General features: G+C 53.7%; 2 protein-coding genes across 6 annotated transcripts; one reads left to right on the forward strand and one right to left on the reverse strand.

Annotated features, from left to right (window-relative positions):
- Nucleotides 1-31: 31 nt before the first annotated feature.
- ZNF76 (zinc finger protein 76) lies at nucleotides 32-12,157 on the reverse strand. 4 transcript variants are annotated; one of them, XM_042799922.1, is made up of 16 exons: nucleotides 12,023-12,107; nucleotides 11,156-11,253; nucleotides 10,650-10,838; nucleotides 9,290-9,370; nucleotides 7,128-7,205; nucleotides 6,777-6,979; nucleotides 5,877-5,954; nucleotides 5,348-5,464; nucleotides 5,022-5,097; nucleotides 4,514-4,639; nucleotides 3,974-4,153; nucleotides 3,471-3,704; nucleotides 2,935-3,059; nucleotides 1,543-1,695; nucleotides 1,320-1,433; nucleotides 32-1,006 (listed from the first exon to the last, which is right to left on the reverse strand). In XM_042799922.1, exons 3-16 carry the CDS (start codon nucleotides 10,720-10,722, stop codon nucleotides 908-910), a joined length of 1,737 nt encoding a protein of 578 aa, XP_042655856.1. In that variant the 5' UTR covers nucleotides 10,723-10,838; nucleotides 11,156-11,253; nucleotides 12,023-12,107; the 3' UTR covers nucleotides 32-907. The 4 variants fall into 4 exon arrangements, with proteins under 4 accessions (XP_042655856.1, XP_042655854.1, XP_042655853.1 ...); XM_042799920.1 differs by having other exon boundaries at nucleotides 11,156-11,256; nucleotides 12,023-12,098; XM_042799919.1 differs by lacking the exon at nucleotides 11,156-11,253 and having other exon boundaries at nucleotides 12,023-12,095.
- Nucleotides 12,158-12,485: 328 nt separating this feature from the next.
- On the forward strand, nucleotides 12,486-16,146 carry RPL10A (ribosomal protein L10a). Of its 2 annotated transcripts, none has more exons than XM_033009465.2 (6): nucleotides 12,486-12,575; nucleotides 12,808-12,882; nucleotides 12,971-13,051; nucleotides 13,384-13,532; nucleotides 14,434-14,606; nucleotides 15,944-16,146. In XM_033009465.2, the coding sequence occupies exons 1-6, from the start codon at nucleotides 12,571-12,573 to the stop codon at nucleotides 16,112-16,114; spliced, it is 654 nt and encodes a 217-aa protein (XP_032865356.1). In that variant the 5' UTR covers nucleotides 12,486-12,570; the 3' UTR covers nucleotides 16,115-16,146. The 2 variants fall into 2 exon arrangements, with proteins under 2 accessions (XP_032865356.1, XP_042655888.1); XM_042799954.1 differs by having other exon boundaries at nucleotides 12,535-12,575; nucleotides 12,811-12,882.
- Nucleotides 16,147-16,238: the final 92 nt, after the last annotated feature.

The following is a 16,238-nucleotide window of genomic DNA, read 5'->3' on the forward strand; positions in this document are numbered from 1 at the left end:
CCCCAGGAACTGAAAGAGAAATGGGTGCTTCTTTTTAAAAAGAAAATTTTAAGTTTGTTTTTATTTCAACTCAGTATCTACATCCAAGTCTAGCTCAGCCCCCAACAAGTGCTGGTTGGTTTCAGTGGAGGGAGCGCTTTGAGCTGCTCCATGGTGCTGAGTCTGCCAAGGAAGTGTGCTCGAGAGCAGAGTGAGAAAGAGATGAGAGAATTAGTGTCAGAGCCAGCCTGAGCGCTTGCTCCAGCATCAGGGACTGGTCACTGCTCCAGACACTGAGCCCGGGACAGCCTGGGTTTGGTTTGTTGGGGCTTTATTGCTTCTGTGCATGTGCTGCCCACTTGGCCCTTACTGGGAGGGGTGGGCAGGAAAGGGGAGCTGTTGGACCATTCCTAAGGGGGGAGAGGGCAGGAAGCATCTCTCCAAAAAATTTTTGTGCTCCCAGAGACTGCTGAAATCTCTGTGGCTCCACCTCTACTGCAGAAGACCGGCAGGTCTTGGAAATTTTAGCCATGAAGAAATAAATACTAGAAGACACAATCTGCCATCTCCTTTGAGACAGGAGTCAGTGCCCAAGGCAAGGAGTTCTTCCCTCTGAGCAGGGAAGTTGCTGCTCAGAGCCCAGGAAAACAGCAGAGCCTGTGGGTGAAGGCAGCAGCCAAGTATCTCTGACATCCCTCCATGGAGAGAAGAGCCCTTCCAGCAGGGTCACCCTGGTAGCCCAGCGCTGCCGGTGTCGGCTCTCACCGCCTGCGCGGTGCACACGCTGGCTGCCGGCCCCGGCCACCTTCCCTCACCGCGTACCGCACCTCTTCCGCGGCCGGCTGGGCCCCCTCCTGCAGCTCCCCACAGCCCGTGGAGAAGAGGCTCGGGCCGCCTGCTCTCCCTGCCCGGGAGGCTCCGCGGGGTCTCAGCACCCGTTCTCAGCCACGGCGAGCGTTACAGGCTCCTGCTGGATCGCTGCTGCGGCCATGCTGATGGCTGCCTCCAGGCTCTGCTGTTCTTCTAACTAGTGGAGGAAAGGGAGAGAAGTAACTCTGTCCTCCTAAAAGGTGGGTTCAGGAGGTGTGGGCTCGCTCAGGGCAGCCCCAGGTGGGACAGAGGCACGAGCGGGTGACACGGGGAGCAAGCGGCAGAGCAGAGACACGGCTACAATGGGGAAAGGATGTTTACAAAAAAGCGTTCTGCAATCCAAGGAGCATGTCCCTGCTCTCCTCTGCACACAGAGGGCATCCGGGAATCAAGGAGCAAGAGGGTAAGGGCTGAAGCCAGGGGGTGGGCGAGGGAAGGAAAGGGGGAAGGCGGCAGGAGCGGTGCGGTACCTGCACTGCGATGTGGGTGCCGTTGGTGGTAGCCAGCAATGCCACCTGCTGATGGCGGAGCGATGCGAGGGCTGGTTCTTCAGACACGACTGCCCCAGAGGTGACTATGGCGACCTAGGGAAAATGAAGATAAAAACCGATCATGTTTTAAAAGAAAATGCAGTTCCCTCCTAGCAGGCCGTTTCTCCGCAGGGAAAAGGGAAGGTCCCAGTTTTGTCTGTACCGGCTGCGTGTCGGTGCTGTCAGCGCTGGCCACAGTCACGGCGTGTGTGCCATCACCTGCCAGCTCCTCCTCGGGCACGGCGAGGGCACCGCTCTGCGTCACCACGCTGATCACGCTGCCCAGGGCCTGCAGCTCTTCCCGTGACAAACTGACCTGGGCGGGGGAACAGCGGATGCTCTCAGCCAGGATGGCTTCTCAGGAAGCCTTGGGCAACTCCTGAGTTTAGCAACACAAAGGTCTCAGTAAGGATGAAATATTCTCTCCTCCTCTGCATGCCAGACCTAGGGCACAGAGAACTCCAAGGACTTTGCCCAGTGTCATGGACAGAATTGACGGAGAACTCCCAGACCTCAGGTCTCCAGCCCTCCCCTTTCTACGAAACCTCCCCTTCCCATTTAGCATCTTCTCTCCGGGCTCTGAAGGGACAGCCTGTGCGTCTCAGAGGAAACACGCTACTCGTGGCAGCCGTTTCCTTTGCCCCATGCCACAGAAGGGAGTTTTTCCCAGTCAGCACATGGGCCACTGGTGGAGGGAAGTACAAGAAAAGTGCTGCCGTATACACATGATGAAAAAACAATCTCCAAATCCAGCCTGTGTCAGCAGATTGGGAGCTGCCTCTTGACAACTCTCCGGGAGGCGAGGGCTGCCAGGCGCTGCACGTAGGCCTGGGCAAACACCTGTAAGACCCCATCCAGCAAGAAGGTGACTCGGGGACCAGGGGCCCTTCTTTACCCTCCACATCAAGACTGCAGAAGTGGGGTAAGGCTGCAAGGAGGGAGCCCCCACAACAGACAGAATCCATGAAGCCCCAGGGTCTCTTTTATATTGAAAAAGGATGTGGACCTGCTCAATCGGGGCCAGAGGAGGCCACGGAGATGCTGGGGGGGCTGGAGCAGCTCCCCTGGGAGGCCGGGCTGAGAGAGTAGGGGGGGTTCAGCCTGGAGAAGAGAAGGCTCCGGGGAGACCTTCGAGCGGCCTCCCAGGGCTTAAAGGGGGGACAGGAAAGGTGGGGAGGGACTCTTTACTGGGGTGTGGGGATAGGATGAGGAGTAATAGTTTTCAACTGACAGAGGGCAGATTTAGACTAGATATAAGGCAGAAATTCTTCCCTGTGCAGGCAGTGAGGTGCTGGCCCAGGTTGCCCAGAGCAGCTGTGGCTGCCCCCTCCCTGGAAGGGTTCAAGGCCAGGTTGGACGGGGCTGGGAGCACCCTGGGCTGGGGGAAGGGGGCCCTGCCTGGGGCAGAGGGTGGGAGTGGATGATTTTTAAGGTCCTTTCCAAGCCAAACCATTTGATGATTCTAGGAAAAAAAGCCCACCAAGGCTGGGTAGAGGCAGAATCTCACTCAGATAACGGCTGCCCCCCACATGCTGCTGGCTGTCAGTGTCCATACCTGTTCTGTCCCATCCTGAGAGATAAGTGAGACCTGTGTAGCCACACCATCTTCCTCTTCCTCCATCTCTGACAGGAAAGCAATATGCTGGCTCTTTAGTGGGGAGCCTCTGTCAGCAGCAGCAGCTGAGTCAGGGAAGGGGAAGAGCAAAAGGGGTGAGAGAAGTGCTGATCAGTGTGGAAGCACATGCCTGACCCCGGGACACACCTGTTGCCAGAAGGGCCAGCGCAGAAAAGCACAAGATCACGATGTCAACAGCCCAGCGTTGGCCTGGGAAGAAGGGTCTTTACCTCTCCCTGTACTACAGAACGGGCAGGAGTCCATTCCCAACCCATGACACACAGTGAGAACCACGGGGAGCCCTTTTCTCTCATCTGTGACACAGATCGGGGTTTGATGGGGGGAGGCAGGAGGCCACAGCACAGACCCGGATCTGCGAGAGGGGTGAGGCTGAAGGCTCTTGCCATCATCTCCCTCCCCTTTGCTGCACGGCCTGACCCAGGCCTGCCGCAGGGGATGGGGCAGTGGTTGCTCACCCTCCAGCTGCTGCTGTTCGTAGAGGGCCTGCTCACTCTCCTCCGTGGCCTCCAGGTCGCCGTGGCTGCTGCGTTTGTGCATGGCCAGCGTGGAGGTCTGGCGGTAGGTTTTCCCACAGCTACTGCAGGTGTAGGGCTTGCAGTGCGTGTGCACCACGTGGTGCTTGTAGAGGCTGGAGTACTCAGTGAAGCGCTTTCCACAGCCTGGCACAGTGCACATGTACGGCTTCTCTCCTAGGGCAGAGGCCACAGAGGAGTTTAACCCACCCACCCTCCCCGTGCTCCAGGAAGGGATTCCCCATCAAGAGCAAGAGACAGACCGGTGGAACAATCATCAGCAATAAAGCAATTCCTATTTCCTTTAACCCCCTGATTACCCCCCAGATCTACCCCTGCAATGCCTGGCCTGGAAATGATCGTTTCAGTCCCACAGACTTCCCTGCTGCCACACACTGTCCTTCACACGGAGAAGCCATCTGTGTTTCACCCTCTCCTCCTCTTACCTGTGTGGATTCTCATGTGGTTCTTGTAATTGGTGGCACTGGTGAAGCCCCTCCCGCAGTTGGGCTCCGGACACATGTACGGCCGCTCGCCCGTGTGCGTCCGGATGTGAACCTTGCGGATGTTGGATGTGGTAAAAGAACGGCCGCAGCCCACAAAGGGGCACTTGAAGGGACGCTCACCTGCATTGACAGAGTAACGTGGATGAGAGTCCTGCTGCAATGCAGCTCCCTGGGGTGCCCTGGACACCTGTATCCCTTCACTCCTCCACAGTGTTACAACGACGAGACCTCAGATCAGACCCAACTGCTGGCACATTTCCTCTAGCAACACTGACATCCCCACTCCTTTTACGTTGCTGTTCATAACGGAGTTGAGAATTCCTAGTACTACTTCTACTATCCACCTACTTCTGTCTGAAGATAACTTCAGTTCTGCCTTGCTTCACCCAAGATACAAAAAGGCACGTCCCAGACAAAGGCTGAAGCAGCACTTCATCTTGGAGACCCTTTCAATGGGCAGCTCAGTTCTGTACTGCTCACCTGTGTGTGTCCGGATGTGTTTCTGTAGGTCACCAGAGGTTTTGAAGGCTTTGCTACACACATCTTCTGGACACTTGTATGGTTTCTCACCGGTATGTGTTCTCACGTGGCTCTTTAGCCCGTACCCTGTCCAGGAAAGAAACCACAATTAATTTTATAATGAGCAGGAAACAACATGGCAAGCTGTGTACCACCTCTTGGCTCATGCATTTTTGAATGTCTGCCCCATGTCTGCAAAGCTGAAGGGGAAGAAGTATCCGAACAGCCCCACAACACCACAACAACTCAGCTTCATCCTGTAACTCCTTTAATCTGTCCACAAGCAGTGAGGTCCCAGGCAGCCTCCCACGCTGCAATTCCTTCTCAGAAGCCTTTAAAAGTGATGCTAATTCTGCTCTGCCAGAAAAAAAGCCAACTCAAGATACTCAAGAGTGGTTTGAACTCAAGATACTCAAGAGTGGTTTGGACTGGACAGAAAACAAAATTTGCTCAAAAGAAAAATTGTTACCTGTAGCAAATGCTTTCCCACAGCTTGGGAAGTCGCACGTATATGGCCGGTCACCTGTGTGAGCACGTTCGTGTACCTGGAAAATACAGAACAAGTGCCTCAAATGAGGTCCAAGACAAGGAGGAGGGAAAACAGCGTGGAGAAATCTAGCTGGTGAAGAGAATCTCAAGTTCTCTGCTGGATTTCATCTTGGCCAGTTAACACATATGGATCTCCTGGGAAGCCAAGCACACAACAGCCTTTTGTATAGCAGCATTCTGATTTGGCACTATAACATGTGGTATGTCTGGTCTGCTCGCTGCGTGACTGCATGTTACCTGCTTTACCTTTAGATGGTGGGCGGTGGTATAGAGGCGGCCACAGCCTTTGTACCCACAGCGGAAAGCTCTACTGCCGACCTGCTGCCCCTTCTCATTGCTGTGCACTTCTTCCTCCTGCAAATCCTGCCCAGAGATGTATGGAAATTAATTCAGAGAGCCACTACAGCGGGCTTTGCAAAGCCCACGCAGATAATTTCGATAATTTCCCTCCTTGCTATCGTAAGTACTCCTTCAGTTATCCTCACAAAAACATGTTCATACAAACACAGCTTGTACACATATGGTGCAACCCAGGTGACAGGACAGGGATCTGGGTACCAGCATTTCCCATTCCCACCTCCCAGATCACTGGGTGTTCTCAGACACACAACTCACAGCTCTGTGCTTCAATTAGCTCATTTGTAAATCTTGTAGCTAATATATTTGCTAACTTGGCAGAGAAGCCACAGAGCTTTTTTTAATTACTAGCTGGCAAAACACTCTGCATTAAGGAGTTCAGCCTAGTTTCAGAAACGCATCACTGAAAAATACAGACCTGGGAAGGGAAGTCACTGGAGTCCTTGTTCTTCATTTGGCAGGCATCTGTCACTCCCTCCTCTTCCTCATCAGATGCCTGCAAGTAAAAAAGCACAGGCACTGTTTGTGCCTCCCTGTACAGCATGGAACAGGTGAGCAACCCAAGCAGGAAGGCATTCACATCTACAGTGCTGCACCACTCTTCCCCAGAGAGCTGGGGAGGCTGGTTCTACTGTAGCAGAAAGGTCTCCATCAGCAAATCTTAATGCTGCCTGGCTGAGCGCTGTATCAGCACACTCCTCATAGCCCCTTCTCACACAACACCATGAAGATGGGAGAAAATGGCAGCACCCAGGACATTCAGGTGGAGCACTGCAGTGACTACACGTTAGGATCTGAAGCTAGTTTTGTTTCTGAGGCCTTTGTCAACATGGGGAACACTGGCCATTACTTAGCCACTCCTGCTGCCTCCATCTGCTGCCTGAATCATCTGTGGAAGAGAACATCATACCCAGGTGGCATTATGAGAAACCCAGGCAAACAGAAAGAAAACACCTACAAGGAGGGTCATTTAAAGCAAGAAAAAGAAATCCAAGCTGTATCAGAGCAGCTCTCTGCTCTTCCCAAATCTGTGCCTGCAGCAGGTTAAGGGTGGTAGGCCCGGCACTCTGCAGAAACAAGCTAGAGGGTCTGGCAGGAAACTGCCCCGTTCTAGGTCCTGAACTGCCAGCCACCTCTCAGTGGTGGCACTCTCTGTGGAGCCCTGTCCAGTTTCTCTTCTCAAAGCTGGCATTGCTGAAAAATAAATACACAGAAGGACTAATGAAGGGAGGACACTTAAACCCCAGGCCAAATGTGGACTACTACACCAGCTCCTCAGTGCTGCTGGCAGACCATGAAAGAAGCGTTGCATCCTCACCTTACTGGCATACTGCTTTAATGTATTAATGGTCTCGACATCAAAGGCATCATCTTCCTCCTCTCCAGCCAACTCCTCTAGCCCAGTTTCTGCCTGCACTTCCAGGACGGTGCTGCCAGGTGGCATGATGACAGGATGATGTATGTAGGCAGTGGAGCCATCCTCCAGCTGGACAGCCTCGAAGGTGCTGGGGTCATAACCTTCTGCAAGAGGAAACCAATAAAATCAAATGCAAGAGCTGCTGAGTGCGAGGCACTCTTCATCTCCCTAGGTGACCTACAGCCTTTGAAATCTGTGATGCTTTAGCAGCTTCTACTCCAGCTGCCAAGGGAAGAACAGGGAACACTTTACCTTTAGCTGTGTTGTGTATGTAAGCCATACTGCCATCTTCCAACACCACTGGCTGACCATCTTCAAAAGCCACAGACTCTAAAAGAAAAGACAAAAATCCACATATCTTACTAGGAGACTCAGATGGGATGGAGGGGATACTGCATCAGTTCCTGAACCCTACAGTGTTCACACCCACAGAAGAAGACACAGCAGGGCTGCCTGGTTGCAGTGAAAGTCAACCACAACTGTAGGTTTTAAGACACCCCTTGAGCCCTTTCCAACATGACTTATGAGGTTTTTAAGGCTTCATGCATAGCTTCATCACTCTCCTATAGCTCACTGGGGTAATGCAGTATCTCATCAATCCCAAAATGTCAGATTATGTCCCAGACAAGAAGGAGGGGTCTGGCACAGGGGTGTGTAAAGGAGAACACAGTGTCCTGGGTTGAGTGAGTGGTGGAGTTTTTTGGTGGCAGGGGAGGGGGCTATCGGGGCGGCCCCCTGTGAGAAGCTTCTCGAAGCTCCCCCAGCTCCATGTCAGCTCCACTTCTGTTTGGGAAATTGAGCCAATCGGCTGCACCTCTGCGATAACGTATTTAAGAAGGGACGTGGTGACGTGTAGTGGGACTGGTGAGGAGGAGTTGCTGCAGCTGCATGAACACCAAGGTCAGTGGAGGAACGGAGGAAGAAAGGAGGGGGGAGGTGTGCCGGAGCAGAGACCCCCCTGTATCCTGTGGTGAGACGGCAGGGCGGCCCCCCCTGCCACCCATGGAGATCTATGGTGGAGCAGACATTGATTTATGGCCTGTTGCTCCTGCTCTGATGATCAAGGTTCTGTGCCCGAAGAAGGCCGGGGTCTCATGGGAAAAGGTAACCCCGCTGCTGTAATTCAGCGCTGGGAGGATTGCAGCATGCGGGGGAGTCCCACGCCGGAGCAGCTCGGGAAGGGCTGCAGCCGTGGGAGAGAATCCAGTCGGAGGAAGTTAGTGACCCATGACAGAGCAGTGTGGGGAACGCTGCGGCCCGTGGGAGGAATTCAAGTCAGAGAAAGTTTGTGGAGGACTGTCTCCTGTGAGAGGGGGACCACGATGGAGCAGGAGGAACAAGTTTTGGACACTCCCCTCACCGAACATGAAGGAACTGGCAGCACTGACTGCACCCCCATTCCCTGCCCTTGCGCCACTGGGGGAGGAGGTAGAGATATCGGGAGCAGAGCTGAGCCCGGAAGGAAGGGAGGGGTGGGGGGGGAAAGTGTTCTCAAGATGTGGCAATGCTTCTCACTGTCCTACTCTGTTATGTGTTGTTAGTGTCTGTAATAAATGTATGTTCTTTTTTCCTTCCCCTAACGAGTCTGCCTTTTGCTCGTGATCATAAAAGGGGGATTTTCCCCCATCCCAGTCCTATCTTGAACCCCAAGCCTGGCTCTCTGTCCCTTCTCATTGCCGGAGGGGAAGGGAGAGAGAGCTGCTGCATTGTGGTTGGCTGCCAATCAGGCCTAAACCACAACAACAGCCATCCCATGGAAAAGGAAGCAGGGATGAGAAGGAAAACCCTCTCACTGTGTGTGTGCGTTTGGAGGCGGGGAAGAAGATAAAGGGAGGAAAGGGGCACAGCCAGGCATACAAAGTGGGTTTCAAGCAACTTTTGAAGAACAGAAAAGGGAGGTGGCATACAAGAAGCTTGGGAGGGTGAAGGAAGGACTGCCCAAAGCAACAGAGCTCATTCTACCTGCCTTTTATACCCTCTCCCAGCAAACACCTATGCCAGCAGTAATATATTATCTCATAGTTCAGAGGAAATTCCTGTCCAATTGCTCCCACATTAAACAAACTTTGGGTTCTGTGGCTGGCATGAACGCAGCACACAGCTTACTGGCCTTGCCTGTGATCTGTCAGACTGACAACTGTGAGAGAGCCCACAGGTGAAACAACACATAAACATCTGCTGACACCACCAGCAAATCTGCCGCCTTGACAGACTGCTAAAAACTGCAGGGAATCACATTCTATGTCCTTGCTCATTCAGCCTCCAAACCATGGGCCAGAAAAAAACAACTCTACACCTATATGGACTTCTTAAAGCTAGAGCTAATAGAGGAGCCCAACTGTTAGAAGACAGACAAGTATAGTTACATCTACAATATTATTCTAAAAAGAAAGAAGTGAATTTATGGTGCTCACCTTTCTGAACTGTCACCTGATGGATATAAGCTGTGGTCCCATCTTCAAGTTCAATGACTTGCCCTTCAATCAGCTTTTCACCTGAAACAGTTAAAAAAATGCCATCAGCACTGGCTGCAGAGTCCAGTCTTTCTGGTCCCATGAGCTGTCCCCTTTGCTGCCTCTTCTCAAGGAAACCAGTCCCACAGAAGAGAGCAGAAGTGTTGCTTATAAGCTGTTATTTATCAAGCTTTCCCATGAATAGCCATAGTGGCACTTAACTTCCCAGAAATGCTGGAGCCTCCCTTTCCTAGACAGGAGGATACAAGACAAAGAACCTCAGTCATTGCTTGTTTACAAGCTGCCCCTCACAGCCCATGTAAGCCAAGAAGCAGAAAGAATGATGTGTGCTAAGTGTTTTGAATTGAAAGTGGGAAGCAATTACACTTGTGCTGGAGAAAAACTGGGAGATTTTAATGGTATCAGCAGGGGCCTGAACATTTATTTTCTTCTACTTTGGTGGAGGATCGAGTCTTGGAAAAAAATTACAGGACCTAAAAGTGTTGCCACCCTTCATGAGTTATGAAAACTGGACTCTTAAAATAACCCTGAGTAACCCTATAATAATGTTTTAGGTACTGAATTATTTTGATGCAGAGGGGACACTGCTCTCTTCCACTTGAACGTGAGGAATCTAGGTTGCTTTCAGCTGGTGCATAACATTTGGGGGGGGTCACAACTCCACACATGTAGTAAACTTGTAGTGGGTTCAGACAGAATGAAAAGCAAGAGAGCAATCCTCCGGACATGAAGCCTGGCAACTCAACTGTTCTCTTCCACAAGCTGGGAAACAGCGTGTGGCTTTTCTCAGGAACAGTGAAGGAAGGAGCATCTCACAAACACCAAATAAGGGCAGGTGTTGAATTTGGCACTGATATTGCTTCAGATAACCAACGCCAAGCTCAGCACACCTTTGAGTGAGAAAAACACTACTGTCAACCAAATTCTATGCATCTCAGTGAAATAAAACATCCTCCTTAGCTTCAGGGGAAGTTTTGGTTGAATAGTCTCCTGTAGGCCATAGCATGAACTCCATTTCCCCAGTTACCCTGGAGAGAACAGGGTTTGCTCTAGTCTGAAGAGAACCTTCAGAGCAACAGCTCTCCCATCTCCAAAGCTTTATTTCCAAACCAGACACATGTTTTATTTCTGCTGTCACTCCTCTGTGCCAATCTAACCAATAGCTGCTAGCTTCCTGTACCAAGAAACCAAAGAAGATGTATGAGAGTTTGCGTGCTGTGAGGGCACTCTGGATAAGTCGACTTTAACTGCAAAGTCAGTCAAGAGACATTTAGACTTCGCAGCCCAAAGGAACCGTTACCTTTGACAGCCTGCTGAATATAGGCTGTCGTCCCGTCACTAAGGGTCACTGCTTGCAAGCCCAAGCTCTCCATCCTGCCCCGATGACTGCTCAGACATGAATTTCACTTTACTCTGCGTGCTCGCAGAGAGCACCGGGACCCAGAGCAAGAGGTTTGTAGAACAGTAAGTTGTCTTCTTTGTTGCAAGCCTTAAATAAAAAGAACAATTCAAATTTTATTTTCTCCTAACACATGTATACTCTGTTTTGCACATTAAGAAGGGCTTGGATGGCAAACTATTTTGGAGATTACAACAGATTAAACTGGGCAAAAGATGCATCCCTTCCCATACCAATGGCAGGCAGGGCTAACCATCTATTCCACAGATAAGTATAAGTTAAAGCTTATCAAGCCAGCGAACTGACAGACTCTTTTTAAAGTCAGTGTAAATGCCACATTCAAGCCCTTCCCATCCTCCAAATGAATTGCAGGAAAAGTTTCTGAGTACTTTAAAATCTGAACCTACAGGCTGAGGGTGTCCTGTACTGCAAGAGACAGGGGCAGGATGACGAGCTTTGTCACTGGAAGCATCCTCATTCTCTCCTCCCCTTCCTAATTCCCGGCCTTCTGAGGAACAGAATTTGAGGCTATAAGCAGATGAGGTTAAAACATCCACGCCCCCACGAGAACATTTTGCTAAAGAGGCACTCCGCTGACAGATTATCTTTAAAAGCAGCTGCAGTGGATTCTTCATGAATAATCTCTGAGATAGCCTAATATTTTATCATTTTGATTTCCAGGAACAAGTCTAACAGCTCTGTCACTGCAGCACCCAGGGGTGCAGCCAGGCTTTGCGCCACGCTTCGTGCCCTCTAACCCAAGCGACACAGGACAGGCAGCTCCTCTCCAGGGGCAGCAGACTGCCTGCTTTTAGGGCTGACACCTCCTGAGGGGCATTGCAGCTCATTTCCCAGCAAAGGCTCCGTCCCAGGAGGGTCGCTGGGGAACGGAGCCCGCTTTGAGCTGCTACGGCTGCCAGGCAAAGCGCTGTCAGCGATGCTGGAGGGGCCACGGCCCCCTGGAAAGGATGGGGCAGGCACTATTTGAGGGAAAACCAGGTGTAGGCTGCGGTGTGAAGGCACCCAGGGCGGGCTGAGGACAAGGCAAGGTAGGGCCTGGCGCCCTGAGGGGCAGGGGGTGCCCGTCGCCACGGCGAGCCCTGAGGCGAGCGGCGGGGCGGGACCAGGTGCCCTGGGGGGTGGCGGGGAGACATGGCGGAGCCCCCCACGTATTGCTGGCCAGGCAGGTGGTGCCGGCACCTCCCCGCGGCGCGGCTGCCCCTCGGCCGCCATCTCCCCCCGCCGCCTCAGGCCTCCCGCCCCCCAGCACCGACCTGAGGAGACCCGACGGCGCCGAGTCCGCCGCCTGACCGCCATGCACCGCGGGCCCGGCCCCCGCTCGCCCCGCAACTCGCATAGCGACCGCGTTCACCACTGACAGCCATTCATCCCGCCCCCCGCCATCCAGGTTCCGGGGCGCCGCGGCTCCGCCTCCCGGAACCGGGCTGGCAGGGCGAGAGCCGGGCGAGCCATGCGCATGCGCTCTGCCGGCGTTGAAGCCGAGAAGGTGGGCTTGCCCTCAGGTGGCCTGCCCGATCGCGGGTCTCTACGCGGGAAAACTTAGTAACGAAGCTTTATAGCCCTGAATCCCAAGAGGGGGAACTTGTCCCAGCAGCGAGGCGCTGTGCCCCGGCCGCTCCTCCCGCAAGGAGCCGGTGCAGCCCTTCCCGCCTCGTTCCCACCACTCCCGGCGCGGCAGCCGCGCCGTGCCACACTTCCGCCACTCCCAGCGTGGCGCGGCCAAGTCTCGCGAGATCCGCCCCTCTACGTATCCCTCGGGGGGGGTGTGGCCCCGCCCTCTCGGTCCCGGCCGGCAGCCGCCATGAGGTGAGTGAGGGCCGCGTCCGCCGTTATCCGCCTCCATCCGCGCCCGGCGGGCAGCCGCGGGGCCGTCCGGGCGCCTGGTGTGTGTGTGGGGGGGAAGGTGCCTGCGGGGGAGCGCGGATGGGCCGGGGTGCGCTCGGGGACCTCGTCCTCCATCGCCGCGGCCTGCAGGAGGCCCGGGCAGGGTCAGCCCTGAGCCCGCCTTGTCTTTCCTCCCCCCCCCCCCCCCCCGCAGCAGCAAGGTCTCCCGCGACACCCTGTACGAGGCGGTGAAGGAGGTGCTGCAGGGCAGCAAGACCAAGAAGCGCAAGTAAGAACCCAGCGCCGTGGCAGGGCCGGGGTCTCCCCCAGCCCGGCGGGTCCCACACCCGCGCCGCTTTCCTCTCCCTCCCCCTCAGGTTTGTGGAGACGGTGGAGCTGCAGATCAGCCTCAAGAACTACGACCCGCAGAAAGACAAGCGGTTCTCCGGCACCGTCAGGTTCGGCATCTTGTAGCTCGCACCCAGCCTTTTGGCCTGCGCCCTCCCCGCTGGTGCCCGAGCCCGGGGGACGCAGCGCTGAACCGCTCGGGTAGTTCAGCCCTCCCCGGCTGAGCGGGAGCGGCTGGACGGACCCTCACCCTGGGTCTTAAAACACGAGGGGAGGTGCGGGACGCCCCTGCGCTGTCCCCGCCGACCTGCTGGAGAAGGCAGGTTAGAAGCTGTGGAGGAAGCTTCCCCGGGCGCTGTGGTAAGGTGTCTCCGTGATGGCTCCCAGGGAAGCGCGCGCGGCGCTGGCGCGGGTCGTGGTCATTCGGGTTTTCTGTCCCCAGGCTGAAGTCAACTCCCCGGCCCAAGTTCTCGGTCTGCTTGCTGGGGGACCAGCAGCACTGCGATGAGGCCAAAGCGGTCGACATCCCTCACATGGACATAGAGGCTCTGAAAAAACTCAACAAAAACAAGAAGCTGGTGAAGAAGCTGGGTGAGTGGTGGTGTGGTTGCCTGGGGCTTTTTCTGTGCTCAGATTTCCATGTCATGGTTGACTACAGGGAGTAGAAAGCTGACCAGAGTCAGGCTGAGTACCAAAATCTGTCTAGAAACTACCCAGAAGAGCAAGCAACCAGCTAAGAGTGCAGAAGGTCTGACCAGTCAGCCATCCAGGAGTAAGGCTGGTTGCTGTTCAAAAGGAAGGGATATAGGAAAATTGTTCCTGTTTCCCTGAAAGTTTCACCCTTAGTTGGTGTTCCTCACTTCACTGGTCAGGGAGCTGGAGTGCAGCAAAAGCTGAGTAAAGCTGGAGGCAAAAGTTTGCTTTAGTCCTGTAGTGCTTCAATGGATAGAATGCTCATTTATACTTGGTAAGAGAGAGAAAATCCTTCCCTCCTTGCAACGTCAAAGTAACGTTGATACGTATCTTTGGCAGACAAGAAAAACTTCCCATTCAATCCGTAATTAGCCATGGAACCATATGGAATTGGGAAATGGCATGGGATGCTATGGCTGTTAGCTAAGCCTCTCTGAGATGGGATGATCCATCTATCCACGTATGCACAGGCTGTGGTGGGAGGCTCCTGGTAGAGCTCAGAGTTCAGCATTGGTCACCTGTGGCTTGACTAATGTAATTTTCTTCAGGGGAGTGATCTGTAATAGTGCTGGTCAGGGTGTGAAGGTGGGTGCTTGCCGGTTTGGCTCTTGTGACAGGAGTAACTTCTAGTAGAATATTAGTGAAAACAGTTCAGGTACTGCTGGGCAGGACTCCAGCAGTGTTGAAATGTATGTGTTGAGGGAGGCGGAGCAGCGCAGTCTCAGCTGAGCGGTGAGTTTCAGGCTTGGCTGTAGGAGCTGAGAGTCCGTCCTTGCCTACACTGGTTCTCTCCTCGCAGCTAAGAAGTATGATGCCTTCCTGGCTTCCGAGTCGTTGATCAAGCAGATTCCTCGAATCCTGGGTCCAGGGCTGAACAAAGCCGGCAAATTCCCTTCTCTCCTCACTCACAACGAGAACCTGGTGGCCAAAGTTGATGAGGTCAAATCTACCATCAAATTTCAGATGAAGAAGGTAAAGCAGGGCTTTTCCTCTCCAAGGTGGCTAAGTACCTGGGGGTTATTTGTGACGGGTGGTCACTTGTATGTGGCTGCGATCTCTGGTCTGGGCTGTAGGTGTCCCTCGAGCCTCTTCCTAAAACGGCAGCTGGTGACAATCTCCTCTAGTGAATGGAGACGGCACCCAGAGCATTCAGCTGCTAGCTGGGAAGGAGCAGTAATTTATCTCTGGTTGAATGATCTTACAGCAAACAATTAGGAGATGATCTTGATGTTTCAATGCTGAGCATAATCAGTCATAATTAATGCTTCTTACAGTACGTGGGTGACACTGGCAGGGTGGGGCCCCCGGGCCAGGCGTGCCCCTGTGGGTCTGTGCATGCAGCAGTGCTTTGCCAGGGGCAAGACTGGGACTCGACTGCAAGTGAACTTCGGAGCAGCTCTGTGGATATCTGCTCTTGCTGTCAAGAGATGTCAAAGCAAGCTGACTCCCTAAAAACAAAATAACCCTGCTAAGGCATTCTAATCTCACGTTAGTGGTCTAAATGTGACTCATGGGTATTACTCAGAATTAACAGCACTGCTAGTTGAGGTGCATCCTTGGACTCCAGCTGATCAGGGCCTGGGGGCACAACAACTGGGAGGACACAGCAAATGTGATAGTTTGCAAATGCTGGAGCATTTTAAGTAACTGAGCTAACGATGTCCTGACACTTAGCCTGTCAGCTTGCTCGTAAATCCTTTTGTCTTCAGCCTGTGGGGAACACCAACTTACAAGCTTCTCGGTGAGGCTGGCAGGCAGAGGCTTGGCCTCTCTGTGTGTTATGTGTGGAAAGAAAGGGCTGGTGGCTGGTGCCCAAAACAAAAAGTGAAGCTGGCGCCACGCTTAGCAGCGAAGTTTGGAGCTAATCGTCTGTTCTGCGCCGGGTTAGCGGTTGGCAGGGCACATGCCAGCGCTGCCTAATGAGCAGGGTGTGGGAACAGAGTTAAACCAGAGGTCTGCTCCCAGTTCAGCACGGTGTGGGGCACGTCCTTCCCGGTTCGCCCATCTCCGGGAGGCAGCGGTGCTCCCTGCCGTCTCAAAGTCACCTTTGTGCCCTGAGGAAGGAAGCTGTGGGTCAGGGAGGACGTCCGGCTGCCACCGGACGTGTTCGTGGGAGCCACGTGCCAAAGACCATGAGCTCTGTGGATAAGCTGGGGAGGTCGTGTCCAGCCGACAGAACATGAGATAATTTGATGCCCTGATGAGTTCAGATCTGCACTGGGCTGTTCCGTCAGTCGCTTCGCTGTAAGCTTTGATTTCCCCACAAAACCTGTACCTGCGTGAGTGACCCTGGTGTCCTTGGCCCCCAGGTGCTCTGTCTGGCCGTGGCTGTCGGGCATGTGAAGATGACGGAGGATGAACTTGTCTACAACATCCACCTGGCCATCAACTTCCTGGTGTCCTTGCTGAAGAAGAACTGGCAGAACGTGCGTGCTTTGTATATCAAGAGCACCATGGGGAAGCCCCAGCGCCTCTACTAAGGGGGGCAGCAATAAACTTTTAGGACACCTTACAGCTGTGTGCTTGGTTGTGTTCCTCCAGAACTGGTTGGGAAGGGTTTGCTAGAGAGCTGCTCGCTTCCTTGTAGCAAAAAAGGTCTTGGAG

This window comes from Tyto alba, unplaced genomic scaffold, assembly GCF_018691265.1.
Source record: "Tyto alba isolate M040663 unplaced genomic scaffold, T.alba_DEE_v4.0 Super-Scaffold_30, whole genome shotgun sequence".
In the NCBI taxonomy this organism is placed as follows: domain Eukaryota; kingdom Metazoa; phylum Chordata; class Aves; order Strigiformes; family Tytonidae; genus Tyto; species Tyto alba.

What these genes read in the sequence shown, in the direction of transcription:
- ZNF76 (XM_042799922.1), bottom strand. Translation starts at nt 10,722, where the DNA reads ATGGAGAGCTTGGGCTTGCAAGCAGTGACCCTTAGTGACGGGACGACA. An exon ending in CATACACAACACAGCTAAAG is followed by an intron (nt 6,980 to 7,127) that starts GTAAAGTGTTCC and finishes TTCCTCTTGCAG; the next exon opens with AAGGTTATGACCCCAGCACC. An exon ending in CCACCGCCCACCATCTAAAG is followed by an intron (nt 5,098 to 5,347) that starts GTAAAGCAGGTA and finishes TGTATTTTCCAG; the next exon opens with GTACACGAACGTGCTCACAC.
- RPL10A (XM_033009465.2), top strand. An exon ending in CGGTTCTCCGGCACCGTCAG is followed by an intron (nt 13,052 to 13,383) that starts GTTCGGCATCTT and finishes TTCTGTCCCCAG; the next exon opens with GCTGAAGTCAACTCCCCGGC. An exon ending in TCAAATTTCAGATGAAGAAG is followed by an intron (nt 14,607 to 15,943) that starts GTAAAGCAGGGC and finishes CTTGGCCCCCAG; the next exon opens with GTGCTCTGTCTGGCCGTGGC.